Source organism: Myodes glareolus, chromosome 4 (genome assembly GCF_982192425.1).
Source record: "Myodes glareolus chromosome 4, mMyoGla1.1, whole genome shotgun sequence".
NCBI lineage: Eukaryota > Metazoa > Chordata > Mammalia > Rodentia > Cricetidae > Myodes > Myodes glareolus.
The window spans coordinates 86,920,762-86,936,614 of NC_142029.1; the positions used below are offsets into that span (position 1 = coordinate 86,920,762).

At 35.3% G+C, this 15,853-nt stretch overlaps 1 protein-coding gene across 1 annotated transcript; it reads left to right on the forward strand.

Moving 5' to 3' along the window:
* The first annotated feature begins 14,288 nt into the window (after positions 1-14,288).
* LOC125389014 (olfactory receptor 8B3-like) lies at positions 14,289-15,217 on the forward strand. The gene is given in 2 exon segments (XM_048417412.3): positions 14,289-14,988; positions 14,991-15,217. Coding segments are annotated over 2 exon segments (927 nt in total).
* The last annotated feature ends 636 nt before the right edge of the window (positions 15,218-15,853 follow it).

Consider the following 15,853-nt stretch of genomic DNA (forward strand, 5'->3'; position numbering starts at 1 on the left):
AAAAGCATCTGTTGTCATTTGTATTCCAGGTGAATACTCTTCTGACTAGGAGGAGAGCAATAATGGGAGGCTATAGCCAACGTGTATTTCAAGTGAGAAGAATAAAGAAATAAGTGTGTGTGTGTGTTTATATACAAAAATGCATTTTAAAAGAAAACTGTGTACGTTTGAGGTGGTTATATTTGCATAATTATAAGAGACAGTATATTCCTTAAGGAGAAACTTACATTAAATTTTGAGTATCTGTGGTACTAAAGACTTATCCTGATACCAGTTGTAAATACAATCACATCAATTCCTTTTTATATTCAGATGTCATACTTTTGGGAAGGGAGTAACTATAATTCTACCCCACTTATCAGCAAGTGTATTAAACCATTTAAATCACACTAAAATTATTAGGATCCTGTTTCTCATGTTGTATTAGTCTGACTGGTCTTTGTGCAGAAGGAGTTCCTAGGTTTTACCTCAACCTGATAAGACATACTTTGTTCAAGCCCATGGGAGACCTTTCTAAATGTAAAAGGAGGAGCAGAGGACGGAAAGAGGGGAAGATTGGTATCCACAAGAAGAGAGCAACAGTAGAGGAGGGAGAAGAAACTGGTCAGTAGGTAAAATAAGTGAAAAAAATTAATTATAAGAAATTATAATTGAAATATTTGAATAATCCATTGTCTTATCTAGTGGCAGGGTGAAGATCAGAATAAAGTTATTTCCTCTGCTGTTGGAGAACACCCAAAGTTCTAATCACAAAATATCACCTGTAGTTCAGAAGTATTTTTAGTGTATATCAGATATTAAGTCTTTATTACATTTTCTTCCTAGAAGAAATCCAAATATTTCTCTTAAGTAATAACTGAATAACAGACATAAGGAATCTGAATTTTTTCTAAAGCATGAATTTTCTGAATCCCCTATAAATGAACATTCTTCTTAATATGAGATATAATACTACATGCCATTTCCCCCCACCTTGGTTGTTCCCGTGACTCAAGTGAAAATAGCCAAAAATGTGTTAGGGGAAAAATGCTAAGAGTTGTAGTGGCATCCTAAGTTGCAGAATCACCTCATCTTGTGTAGAGAGCTGTGTGATGCCACGCCTTAAAGGTGACGCTGGTTTCCACCTTCCACCTTCCTGATGGTAAGTGCTCTCAGTTGTGAACACCTCCATATATGGCCAATGTTAAGGATCTGACTTGCTTCTGCATTTCTGATCCTATCTGCATTCCCCACATGGCTTGCTGGGGTTGACTACCCAGAGGTTATTTAAACTGTAGGCTGGCTCTGCCCTGGGTGAGAGGGTGAGAAGATTATTCAAAGGTCCTGAGTAAACCGCAGTGAGAAGAGTCCTGTGTTGCATCATCCTTGCTGGTGAGGCGGACGTGACAATCTTGAAAAGGACTTATACTCTTTTAAGTTGATGATTTTCCCTGTGATTTTGGGCAGTAAAAAAAATCCCTACTAGCCCATTTCCTAGCTGTACCAGAGATAAATCTGTATCTATGACCAGCATTAAGTGGTCAAAGCTTCGACCCCCAATGTTATTTGTGTTGGGAGAACTCTAATCAAGAATAGATTATGCAAGAGAAGAATGGTTCCATCTTCATCAATGCTCAATTATCATTTTTTCCTACAAATATTTATTTTTTTACTACTGTGCATTCTTGTTTGAGATAATTCGCTAATTTTCTGGACAATTTCATCTTTTTATTACTTTAAAAATACCAATCCAAATTTCCATTCCCTCCCCTCCTCCCACTACCCTCCCACTTCCTCCACTGATCCTCCCACACCACCCTATCCAGTCCTAATACAGGGCAATGCACCCTGCCCTGTGGAAAGTCAAAGGCCCTCCCTACTACATCTAGGATGAGCAAGGTATGCATCCAAAAAGAATAGGATCTAAGAAGCCAGTACATGCATTAGAGAGAAATCCCAGTGTCACTATCGGTGAAAATATTTTCTCATTCTGTAGACTTCCTCTTTGAAATAGCAATGGTTTCTATTGTCATAGAGGTCCCATTAATTAATTGTTGATTTTATTGCCTATCATGTTATGTTCAAGAAGTTGTATCTTGTGCCAATGTATTCAAGACTATCCCCTACTTTCTCTTCTATTAGCTTTAGCATATCTGATTTTATGCTGAGGTCTTTGATTCACTAGAATTTATTTCTCAGTCCATTTGTCATTTGTATATAAATGTAACATGAATATTTTAGTTTTATATTCAGAAATTTTTTATCAGGTGCAGAAGTTTCTTTCTGTAGTTTTCAGTGTATCTTATGATAGGGGTGTTCAGCCAATCACGTTCTGTTTGGGGGGCGTGTCGCCCTTAGGCTAAAGCTTGCCTATAAACCTACAAGCACATTCCCGTTAGCTCTCTCTCGTCTGGCTCCTGCGTCCCTACGAATTGTTTGGATTCTGATGTAAACTGGTGTAAGTCTTACTTCTTTTTATTAAAGCTGTATATTTTGTATTAAGATAGTCTGGGGATTTTTCATTACCAATCGCCCTGCGGCTTCATCTGGCACCCAATGTGGGGCTTTTTCCCCCCTCGTGGCACAGGCCTAGCAGCCTGAATGCGCACCACACCTGGGTCTATTTGCAGCCCCATGGCCTTTACCCTGACTAGCCAGCTCCTAGCCGCATTTGTGGGGCCACACAACTAATCTGTGAATTTAACCTCTGGATTTGAATGTATATATTTTAGAGTTTACTTGTTGGTTCGCCATTGCCACGTGAATTCAGGTGCGCCCCCGCCACCTACTGGCAGGCAACAGTCATTACAGGTAAGATTTTTCTTTTCGGTTGAAAATAAATAAATAAATACATACATACGTACAAGTAAGATTTCTTTTAATTGAAAAAGTCAGAAAATATTACTATCCAAAAGTTCAATGGCTTTTTTAATTGCACTATGGAGGATATTCTGAAGGATGTCTCTGATATTCCTCTTGCTTGGTTATTTCTGGGGCTTGTCACTTTTCTGATGTTTGGATATTTTATAAGGATAATGCAGTCATTACAGATTGAATCCACAATGCTGAGGGCAGAGATTAAAACCTTAAGGACAATTCAGACTGACACCAACCTCCTCAAAAAGGAGTTTGGAATTTTCAAGGAGGAGACTAGATCAGAGTTTGGAGTTCTCAAGGAGGGGACAACCAAAATGACTCGTAACCTCCAGTCCATGACTATAAATATGCTTCTACCTCTATTTGTATTAATATATATACATATATTTACATTCCTACCTCTGATTAAGATATTTATGTAATGATATACATAGTTTACATTTGGAGGTCATTATCCTCACTCATTACACAGTTGTTCATTCTCTTAGTCTTCAAGTTAGACAGATAGAAATCCATGGTCATATATGTTTATTATATTTATATTTAGGTTAATCAGGTTATTTAAGTGCATAGAAAACATACTTAGTATAGATAATATAGTCTTCAACCTCTTTGAAGAGCTATGGAAAATGGCCTTGAATCTAACTCATAGTTCTATAGTAATGAGACACAATCATTCCTGGCATCACCGCTCTACTCCCGAGAGAACTTTGAACACCAATGACACTCCACATGGAGCTTGTCTTCTTCCTGGCAGAACTGGCCCTTGGGCAAAGAAAAAGCCCATACCTCAACCACTGACAAAATTACAGAATATCTATAAATGGATAAAAGCAGAATCATCTTATCTTGCCAAGACAGGGTGAGAGAGTCCTAAAAGGTTTCTTGCCTTTAAAAAATGGCATGTCAGTTACATCAGGCCTTAGCCAAAGTTGGTTGACTCAACATTGCATACGAGACTTTGGATGATTGCCTAGGTATTCAGTTGTCTCTTCCATTCGTTGCACATTTTGGAAGTTTCCCGCTTGTACTTCCGGGCTGCTTGAGTAAAATTATTTTTCTTCTCAGATCTTTGATGGAGTTGAAGATTAGATAGTTATAGTTACCATCTACATTATTTAGACTCCCTGAGATAAAATGTTTAGCAGAACTTTTGTTATATGTTTCTTGCTTAACATTGTTTGTTGTTCGTAACTTTATATTTATTATTTGCTTCTATTATACATAGTTACATTTGGTTTGGTTCTGTCTTATTTTAGAAAAAAGGGGGAGATGATAGGGGAGTTCAGCCAATCACATTCTGTTTGGGGGGGCGTGTCGCCCTTAGGCTAAAGCTTGCCTATAAACCTACAAGCGCATTCCTGCTAGCTCTCTCTTGCCTGGCTCCTGCGTCCACATGGATCGTTTTGATTCTGATGTAAACTGGTGTAAGTCTTACTTCTGTTTATTAAAGCTGTATATTTTGTATTAAGATAGTCTGGGGACTTTTCATTACCAATTGCTCTGCGGCTTCAATCTTATGTACAAAATACTATCTACTAATAAAGATAGTTTGGCTTCTTCCTGTCCTATTTTCTCACCTTAATCTTCTTCAATTGTCTGTTTTTGTTTTTTATTTTTTAACACAAGATTTGTCTGTTTGACAGTGTAACACCCATAGCTGCTCTGAAGCTAGCTCACTATGCCAGGTTACCCTCAAACACAGAGTTCCATCTGCCTCTACATCCCTTGTGCTGGATTAAAGTGGTATGCCCCAAACACTAGGGTTCTTCAATAGCTTATTATTATGATTTTTGGCAAGAGTGGATATTATTGTCTTATCCCTAATTTGAGTGAATATTCTTTGAATTTTTCCTACACTTAAGATGATGTCGGTTGCAGACTTTCTGTAAATTTCATTTTTCATGCTGAAGTATGTGAACTATATCCCTAGTCTCTCTAGAAGATTTATAAAGAAGGAACATTGGATGTTATAAAAGGTCTTTTCTACTTTTTATGAGATGATCATGTTTCTTTGTTTGTTTGGTTTTATTTTGTTTTGATTTGTATTGCTCTTAGTGTTTGGTTTATGAGATGTGTTATGATTATTGATTAATATATATTGAACAATCCCTAAATCTCTGGCATGAGATCAACATGTGTATAGTAGATAAGAAATTTTTATTGATTTTTTTAAATTTATCTTTGTTGGAAGAGGACCCGCTTGTTTGTCCTGGCCACCGAGAACCAAAATAATCACACAGAAATTTTATTAATTAAAACACTGCTTGACCCATTAGCTCTAGTTTCTTATTGGCTAACTCTTATATTAATTTAACCCGCTTTTATTAATCTATTTCTCCACATGTTAGTGGCTTACTGGGTAGAATTTCCAGCATCTGTCTCCAGCGATCAATGGCATCTCCCTGACTCTTCTTTCTTCCAGAATTCAGTTCTGTATTTCCCACCTACATAAGTTCTGCCCTATCAACAAGCCAATACAGTTTCTTTATACATTAATAGCAATTAAAGGACACAGTGGGGACTCCCACATCAGGGCTCAACATTTTTCCCCCTGCCTCCCTCCTTCCCTTCAACCCTCTCCCAAGGTCCCCATGCTCCCAATTTACTCAGGAGCTCTTGTCGTTTTCTACTTTCCATATAGATTACATCTGTGTAGGTCTCTCTTAGGGTCCTCATTGTTGTTGAGGTTCTCTGGGATTGTGATTTGTGGGCTGGTTTTCTTTGTTTTATGTTTGAAAACCACTTTTTGAGCAAGTACATGTGATAATTGTCTTTCTGGGTCTGGGTTACCTCACGCAAAATGATGTTTTCTAGCTCTATTCATTTGCCTGCAAAATTCAAGATGTCTTTCTTTTTTTTCTGCTGTGTAGTACACTATTGTGTAAATGTACTACATTTTTCTTATCCATTCTTCAGTCGAGGGACATTTAGGTTGTTTCCAGGTTCTGGATATTACAAAAATCCTGCTCTTAACATAGTTGAGCACATGTCCTTGTGGCACAATTGAGCATGCTTTGGTTATATACCCAAAAGTGGTATTACTGGGTCTTGAGGACGGTTGTTTCCTAATTTTCTGAGAAATTGCCACACTGACATCCAATGGGGTTGTACCAACTTGCATTCCTACCAGCAATGCAGAAGTGTTCCCTTTTCCCCACAACTTCTCTAGCATAAGTTGTCATCATTGTTTTTGATCTTGGCCATTCTTACAGGTGTAAGATGGAATCTCAGAGTTGTTTAAATTTGCATTTCTCTGAAGACTAAGGATGTTTTAGATTCCTTTGCTTAGAGTTCTCTTTTTATGGCTGTACTCAATTTTTTATTGGATTATGTGTTCTTTTGATGACTAATTCTTTTAATTCTTTGTATATTTTGGAGATCAGACCTCTGTCTGATGTGGGGTTAGTTAAGATCTTTTCCATTCTGTAGGCTGTCATTTTGTCTTGTTGAACATGTCCCTTGCTTTACAGAAGATTTTCAGTTTCAGGAGGTCACGTTTATTAATTGTTTCTCTCAGTATCTGTGCTGCTGAGGTTATATTTAGGAAGTGATCTCCTGTGCCAATGTGTTCAAGGGTACTTCCCACTTTCTCCTCTACAATATTTAGTGTATCTGGTTTTATGTTGCAGTCTTTGATACATTGCCCTCCTGTACACAGTTGATATTTGCGCTGAGAAAGAAATCACAGAAACATCACCCTTCACAATAGCCACAAATAGCATAAAATATCTTGTAGTAACTCTAACCAAACAAGTAGAAGGCTTATATGACAAGAACTTTAAATCTTTGAAGAAAGATATTAAAGAAGACACAAGAAAGTGGAAAGATCTCCATTGGTCTTGGGTAGGTAGAATCAATATTGTAAAAATGGCAATCTTACAATCAAAATTCCCCTCCCCAAATTCTTCACAGACCTTGTAAGAACAGTACTTAACTTCATATGGAAAAGCAAAAAACCCAGGATAGCCAATTCAATCCTGTACTATAAAAGAACTTCTGGAGGCATCACAATCCCTGACTTCAATCTCTACTACAGAGCTACAGTACTAAAAACAGCTTGGTATTGGCATAAAAACAGACAGGAGGAGCACTGAAACCAAATCAAAGACCTGGACGTTAATCCACATACCTTTGAACTCCTGATTTTTGACAAACAAGCAAAAGATATCAAACGGGAAAAGGAAAGCATATGTAACAAATGGTTCTGACATAACCGGATATCAACATGTAGAAGAATGAAAATAGATCCATATCTATCACTATGCACAAAATTCAAGTCCAAATGGATCAATGACCTCAACATAAAGCTTATCATACTGAACCTCATAGTTGATAAGTTTTTATGTGTTTTTGAATTTGGTTTGTATGTATTTTTGAAAATTTTTTGCATCTATGCTCATGAAGAATATCAGTACATAATATTAATTTTCTTGAGTCATTGTTGATTTTGATATCATGGAAATAAGGTGGCTTCCTAAAAAGAACTTAGAAATGTTCCTTTCATTTATTTTGTGGAATTATTTGAAGACCATTAGTGTTAGATTTTCTCTGATTGTCTTGTGAAAATGTGTACTGAATTTTCCATGATCTAGGCTTTCAAGTTTTAGAGACTTTTAACTCTGACTTCTTTTTCAGCACAAGTGATGGATCAGTTCAGGTTGTCTATTTGTTGATAAGTGTGAAAATCAAAGAGTCTAGCCACATTTCAGAGAAGACAATAATTATACAGCTTTGTGAAGCAATGTGGTTGTACTGTTAATGGGTGGGAATTGAGTTATCACATGATATAGAAATTATACATAAATATATACTAAGCAGTTTTACTCATAGGAGCACAAATGAATAGTGTTTATAAGATGATCATTCCTAATGCATGAAGAGAAAAATTAACCAAAGTATGCATCAGTTAATTAATTAATAAACAAAATGTGGTATAGAGATATAGAAGAATTTTATTCTTGCTCTAAAACAATGACTGTCAGTGTGAATAAACTTTGAAAATTTATCATCACATTAGTGTTGTTAAACTTTGAAATCATATAATGATAAAGTTTGTCAAGTGGGCCAATAAGATGCTAGAGATAACGGGCCAAACAGTAATTTAATTAATACAGTTTCTTTGTGGTTATTTTAGGTGTAAGCTAGCCAGACAGCCGGGACAAACAAAGGGTCCCTCTCCTTGCAACAGTTAACCTAGATGTGAGAATTAGTCAATAAGAGGCTAGAGATAATGAGTCAAACAGTAATTTTATCAATACAGTTTCTGTGTTGTTATTTTAGGAGTAAGCTAGCTAGTTGGCTGGGACAAACAAAGGGCTCCTTTCTTTGCAACAATTTGGTGCCCAACGTGGGGCTAAATCTACTTAAAAACCTACAAAAGCTTAATTCTAGACACACAGAAAAAAAGAGAGCTTTTACTGTTTGCTAGGGTGTGTCACAGAGATTTTCCTGACTCAGCAATAACAGCAGGAAAAAAAAAAGCCGTGCCATTTTAAAATAAGGCTTCCTGGGCCCTGCCACCGGTGCAAACTCTGGCTATAGAGAATTTGTGGATTTCGGGTATTTGTGTGCTCACTTGGGGTCAGGAGGAAAATAGCTGATTCCATGCCTATGGCTCAGCTCTTTCTGCCTAGGCAGACAGCGGGATCAGGTCTACTAGGCTTGGGCAGGCGGGAGAGCATGGTAGATTCCCGCTGCCACACAGAGAGATGTTTCCAGACTACACAGTGCTCTACGTGGCAAATTTGCTGCAACTCAGATAAAAAGGGTTTATGTACTAGATGGTCATTCTCGGGGTTGGAGTGCTGAGTGCGGCTCCTGCCTGACAGCCCCAGAACTAGCACTGGTGGTGCTTCCACCATTGTAAAACTGGAGAGAGGCAGAGCCAACATCCAGAGCAACTACAACCGAGCTGCTTAACATTTTCAAAGCTCTCGAAGACAGTAAAAAATTACAGACAATACCAGATTCAGACATAAACAACCTCTAAATGGGTCACAATGTTGGATAAATGTACATAGGCTTGGGAGAGAAAAAAAGTATAGAGAGTCATAAAATAAAGTTAATGCTTTAAAAGAAAAGGTAAAGTCTTTAAAGAGATAGAGTACAGATACTCAAAGATCAAAAGGAGTAAAGAAAAATAAGTCATGTAAAAATGGAAAATTCACAGAGAATTTTGATTCTGTGTATTATTGTGTTATGTTTGAATTTTTGACTGTAAAGGAGGTAAGTACAGAGAGACATTTCATTATATGGGCTGCTAAGCTACACCAGCATGTATATTATAAAGGTATCATGCCTTCCAAATTTGGGTCTAAGGATATAATGCTTTGGAAAACACTTTCTTTTGCTTTCACAGAAGATGAGAATCTGTGGATTGCTTCTGCACCAATATGGTTTCATGGGACAAGGCCTCCTAAAAGGTTGCCGTGAACACCTTCGAAAAATTTGCTCAACTGCTGACTAAGATGAACCTAGCACACAGGATACACCATGAAATATCTGATTAGCAGTGCCCCCATACAGCATGAAGCACTTTGGAGAGAAAAAACTTTGCCCATATTCCCAAATATTGTTTAGAAATGTTCTTTTACCTTTGAAGGGGGTATGCCTAGACACAGATAATTTGCATTGGTATGTATCTTGCTTTATTGAAACAAATTAAGATGAATTTTGTTATATGTATATGTATTTCTGATCTTGATTAAGGTATTGTGTTTGTGTAGTTCATTTAAAAATATAATGTATAATTAAGAAATATAGATTAATAGAATATCCTCTATAATAGTCATGTTAGTTAGATTTTCTAGATGTACAGAAAAGTATTTCAGATGAATAGGGATTCTTCATATCTTTCAAAGACTACAGAATATGGCATTTAAAATGTTTTAATATCTTAGGGCTTTTCATGACAATAAGGCACATCTGATCCTGGCATTTGCATGGGAGGTCTTTGTATCACTTAATTTTTTTATTTCTTATCCAGTGTCTTAATTTTCTCATCACTCTGATGTCCTATACAATCAGTAAGCAGATAGTGACAGCAGAATATGATGGTACCATTGCATCTATATGTGAAAAATATGTTCAATATAAAAATAACACATTGCATACAGGTACAAAATAAGATATTTGTGATGGTTTTAAGAAGTCTGACATACTTTTCAGGTTTGAAATTAAAGAAGATACTGCTTTCCAGTGGAGGGTATACCAGAAGAGACCAGATGTTCTAAATTATATTTTCAAAGACATGTTTCAGTGCAAAATAGAAAACTTCATGAACAATGTAAATAGAACTCTAGTGTGAATTTACATGATCATTTCAAGAACTATTTTTCATTAGTTGACAAAAATATATATGCATGTTATTCATAAAAAATGAGAAAAATATCCAGGCAAGGATTTTGCAAACATGATTCATAAAATGTTTAATATGTCACATAGGATGAGATATTGTGGAAATGCTAAAGTTCTGTTGTAAACTCATCTGGCTGTACTACAGGTTTGTCTATATGAATGAAGTGTCAATGAATGTTGATTCTTTGAAACTCTTAGAGTGAATGGGCCTTTGTAATATCCAGAGAATACTTGAGTATATTTATTAAAAGCAAAGCAAGAAAACAATATGCCAATACAAATTATTTTTCAAGTTACTGTTGAAGACATTAAAATGAGGGATGTTCTTATAATATTTTTAACTTTCAATAGGGCAGACACATCCTCACTTTGAATGGTGGGAGGTGTTAAGTGAGGATTCTGAAAATTCCACCAATCCTGACCTTTCACCCATGATATAGGAAGCCCTCAAAAAGATATGGGACACACATGGTGCAAATACTGGTTTAGCGATACTGTAAAGGATATGTACATTGATATCATAGAGAAAGTAAGCATTGACTTTAATGGTTACCAGATGTTAATAAATTGATATATCTATTTTTCAGTCTATTTGTTCCTGTATCTGGCTACCAATCTATTTTTTTGTTTATTTATATTGAACAAAATGTCTGGGGCTACCACTTATCCCAGATAATTCATAGAATTCTATAATTTCAAGTTAAAAGTGGTGGTATCTTGGTTTGTTCAACTTAATTTTCTTTTACACATCAAAACTATTAAGAGACCTTTAATAGCTACTGAAATACTTAAACTTAAAAAAAGACCTCATTCATTTCGAATGGAAGAGATCAATTTAAGTTGAAATTATTATTTTTTCTGCATGGAACAAATACAAAACTTGCAGCCCTAGAAGAGTGTCATAAAGAAATTCAAGTAAGTGCAAGAGGACATAAATTTGGTGTTCAATGGTGCACCATCTGAGAACAGCAGCATTTACTAGGGTACAGTTAAAGCTGTACAAGAAGAAACACCTTTTGAAAATAGTAAATTTTTTTTATGTGGAAACCCAGTTTTCTGAGAATATATCAAAAAAACACAAATGACTAATTTTTTATTTAAAATTCTTCATCTGAATATGTAGAACAATAGGAATACACTTAGATATTTTTTAGAATGAAAGAGATTCAATGTATGTTACATCTGCTCTTAATTTACATTCAGTGTTAGTTGGATAAACTGAAGCCAACAGTCAATCCAATAGCCAGGGAGAAAGCTTTAGTCAAAAAAATATGAGAACATGATAGTTTCTTGAAGAGGTATGGAATGACTCATTAAATCGACAAGCTACCTGCCAATCAGTTTCATTATTGTTACATATTATTTACCACCCAGTAGAAAGGCCAGTTTTAACTATCACAGTTTTATTAATTCTCTAGAGACAAAAGAAAATGTCTTTCATTTTAGAACATACAAAAGCTTGTGTATCCTGACAAATATACATATTATTGTATTATGTAATTTATATAAATTTGTAATGCATCCATTTTGTATATGTTTCTAAGTCGATATGTTTCTAAGTCTATAATGCTTGTGTGCAGTCATTCTAACTAACAAACACATCTTGCAAATCTGTATTTTTTCAAATCTTGAAAGGCTTATAAACACCTTAGATATTTTACATTGAATAAAAGTGCTTGAAGTTTTATTTATGAATATTAAATGTAATGATGTTTAATATGTAATTTGAAGTCAAGATTATTAACCTTTAAAATTGGCATCATATATATTTATTGTAAATAGTAATAAGTGACATAACAATATTTTCATATAAATCCATTGATCATATTTTTACTGAACCTGTTCACATCTCAGTTTTCATATTTATCCCTGCTGTTTATTTTCTCCCTTTGTTCTGATACATTCATATCATATGTACACATAAAATTTCATGGGTATATTTAAGATATATTAACAACTAGAAAGAAAAATGGTGTTTGTCTTACTGAGATTGAACTAATTTACACATTGCATTAATGTAGCAATAAAAATTAAAAAGAGGTCATTAATTTTGTTAATTTGGAAGTAGTTAATTGGTGAACAGGTAGATGCTTGGAGTAAACAAGTGAACTGGAAAAATAATTCATTTATATTGTATTTTATTCTTTTTATTAAACATTTTAGAGTTTTTATTTATCTAATATCTTTTTTCTTTTTAAAACTTAAAATATTACTACATAATATATTCACTTTAATCCTTTCCCACCTCTAACCTTTCCCATGCACATCTCCTTGCTCTCTTTATAACTCAGGGTTTCTTATTTCCTTAATTGTTGTTATGTGTTATTCATATATATTCTTAAATACATAAACACATACTCTAGTCCAAATAATGTCACTTGCTCCATTTTCTTAGTTCATTGCTGACTACTTGATTTTAGATAACAATCTTGAGTACTTTTCTTCCCTATATCAGACTATTTGTATCACTTCTAATTTACTTTAATTATCTTCAGGTTTTTTTTTTTTTTTGGTCAGGGGTTTAGACCCCTTGAGATCTCCACCTTCCATATGAGCATGTCTCCTAGTATCATATCAAAATAGGAACGTATTTTTTTAAATAGCATCTGTGATGTTTGTGGTAGTACAGCACTGAAGATGACTCAATACAACATTCAACAGCTTTCTGACAGAGAAATTAGTCAGGAGTGGGACCTGTGGGTAATTCTCACTTAACTGCAGGAAACACGAGAGGAAGTAACCCAAACTCAGATTTCCCTCCAGATCTCAAGATAATTGGGGAGGCAAGAGTCTTTCTACACTGAGTCTCTTTCTACACTGAGGGATACATGATCTCTAGAGAGAAAAGAAAGGATGAAAATAATTGTGAGTCCCTCAGAAAATTAGGATCATGATCCTGGGTGTAATTCACTATCTTCAGCACCTTCTTTGATTTATTTGGTCTCATCTGAGGACGAGTTTAGACATTCCTCTGCCCTTCTTATAAGAACACATATCCTGAGGTTACTTCCTCACTTCCATCTTTTCTTACTTTCAGAAAAAACTCAAAGCCTTAATCAGAAATAATGATCTGCAATTCCAAAACTTGTCTAGGAAAATTCAGTCTTGGGTCTATCATCCCTGAACGGAAAGATCTAAAAACCTTTGAATCTGAAATATGTGTATACATGAGCAAGAACAAATGGGAAAGTAAGAGGTTTCCAATATGTGGGATAAAAATTCTGAGTTTCTGAATTTAAGGTATATAAGCAGAGTTTATTTCTTTTTTGTTCATTCTTTCTTTTTTTCTTCCTTCCTTCCTTTCTTCCTTTCCTACATTTTTAAAAACTAAATATTTGTCTTTCATTTTTATTTTGTCAAAAATAGATTTTTTTGCCTTATAATATATCCTAGTTACAGTTTTTTTCTTCAACTCTTTGGAGATCCTCCTCATCTCCCCTCCATCCCAAATTCATATCCTTTAAGCTTCTCTTACTATACGATGGACTTCAGCAAGTATCTCCTTTTCCTTTGACAAATGAGGCTCAAGTAAAACCAACAGAAGAAAGGATTCACGGAGATCAGAGAATGTTAGAAGGTGTTAGTTGCCACTGGAGTTCTCCTGCAGGGGTAGAATTCAAGTCCTCCAGAGTCATGACTCTGTGACAAAGGGGACAGGAAACACCCTCTTTTGCCTCTCTCTTTTTCTTTTAGTTTTAGATTAGGCACATGTTTTTCTTTCATACCACAGCAAAGGTGAAACTACAGCAGCAACCAGAAATGCAGCGTACAGAAATCTGCTTCTACTTTTATTGTTCTTCATTACTCCAGAGTAGAAAGACAGGAGATGAGAGAGGGTTGAATCCATCTTAGTGTATTCTTCAACTTTTTCATAAATAATACTAAAATGTAGTGTCACTGGATTAATGAATTAAGATAATTTGTTAGTGAGTGCACAAGCTGATTCTGTATCAGTCTGAACTAGAAGAAAAATTCCCAACATAGACCTCACAGGTGGGAAGGATACATGACTAGTATTGATCATCCTCTAACGCTGATCTATTTTCTGTGTCCACAGATTTCCTTAGAGAAGAATGAACTCAGCAAATGTTTCTTTTGTGAATGAATTCATTCTGGTAGGACTAACAGACAAACCTGAACTCCAAATGCCCTTGTTCTTTCTCTTCCTAGGAATGTATATGGCCACTGTATTGGGAAATTTGTGTCTGATAATTCTGACTGTGATGAATTCTCACCTCCATACCCCTATGTCCTTTTTTCTGTTTAACTTGTCCTTAATAGACATTTGCTATTGTTCTGTGTTTACTCCCAAAATGCTGATGAACTTCGTATTAAGGGAGAATGCCATTTCTTACATGGGATGTATGACTCAAGTCTATTTCTTTTGCTTCTTTGTTGTTTCTGAGTGCTATGTGTTGACTTCAATGGCCTATGATCGCTACATGGCCATCTGTAATCCACTGTTGTATAATGTTGTCATGTCTCCTAAATTATGTTTGATCCTTATGTTTGGTTCCTACTTTATTGCTTTTTCTAATGCTATAGCTCACACTGTGTGCATGCTGAGACTGAGCTTCTGTGATGCAAACACCATCAACCACTACTTCTGTGATATTCCTCCTTTGCTACAACTCTCCTGTTCAAGCACCTATGTCAATGAGCATGTAATTTTTGTGGTTATGAGCATCAACATCATTGTTTCTACTTCAACTCTCTTTATCTCCTATGGTTACATTCTTTCTAGCATCTTCCACATCAGTTCCTCTGAGGGCAGGTCGCCTTTGGTACCTGCAGCTCCCACTTTTTTGCCGTTTCTCTGTTCTTTAGTTCCGGTGCATTTGTATATTTCAAACCTTCCTCAGATGGCTCTGTGAATGAAGGTAAAATCTCTTCTGTCCTTTACACCAGTGTGGTTCCCATGATGAATCCCTTAATCTACAGCTTGAGGAACAAAGATATTAAAGTTGCCCTGAGGAAAGCCTTGATCAACAGGACCTTCTGATTGTACAGGGTTGTCTTTATGCCTCTTACTTTGGGTGTTAGTCCTCCTCTTCAATCTGTTTAGTATAGGATATCTTGTTGTTCACTGATGGATTTCCCAGAATACTGGCTCATTCACATCCAAGAATTCTCCTCTCAAGTTAGTAACACTGAGATGTTAGATTTGTACTAGCACAATCAACTTTATATGTATTCTGAGAATCTTAACCTAGGTTCTCACACTTGTGAAACAAGAGCTTTATTCACTGAAACTCTGAAATAGATTTTTTGATATGTATATTATTATTCTCAGTTTTAAAGGGTAAATTCACATATTTATGACAAAGGTGTGATTATTTATTGTCACAAAACATATCTTACCTTAATTGACTGTTTATAATTTTGGTCAATAAAAATTTAGTAATAGAGAGTTAATAAATATTTTTATTTTATAATAATCACATCTTTGTGTAAATTACACAAAATGCATAAATTCTATTTCATACCATTTCAGAAATTCTTATAAATTTTATCCAAAACACAGTCAACATTCATTTGAGTTGTTTTTATATGTCTGTTTATGAAAGATGTGTTCATGGGTTTTCCATTTCTATGAAGAATTGCTATGGGTTTTTAACAGGGATGTTAATGATTCTGT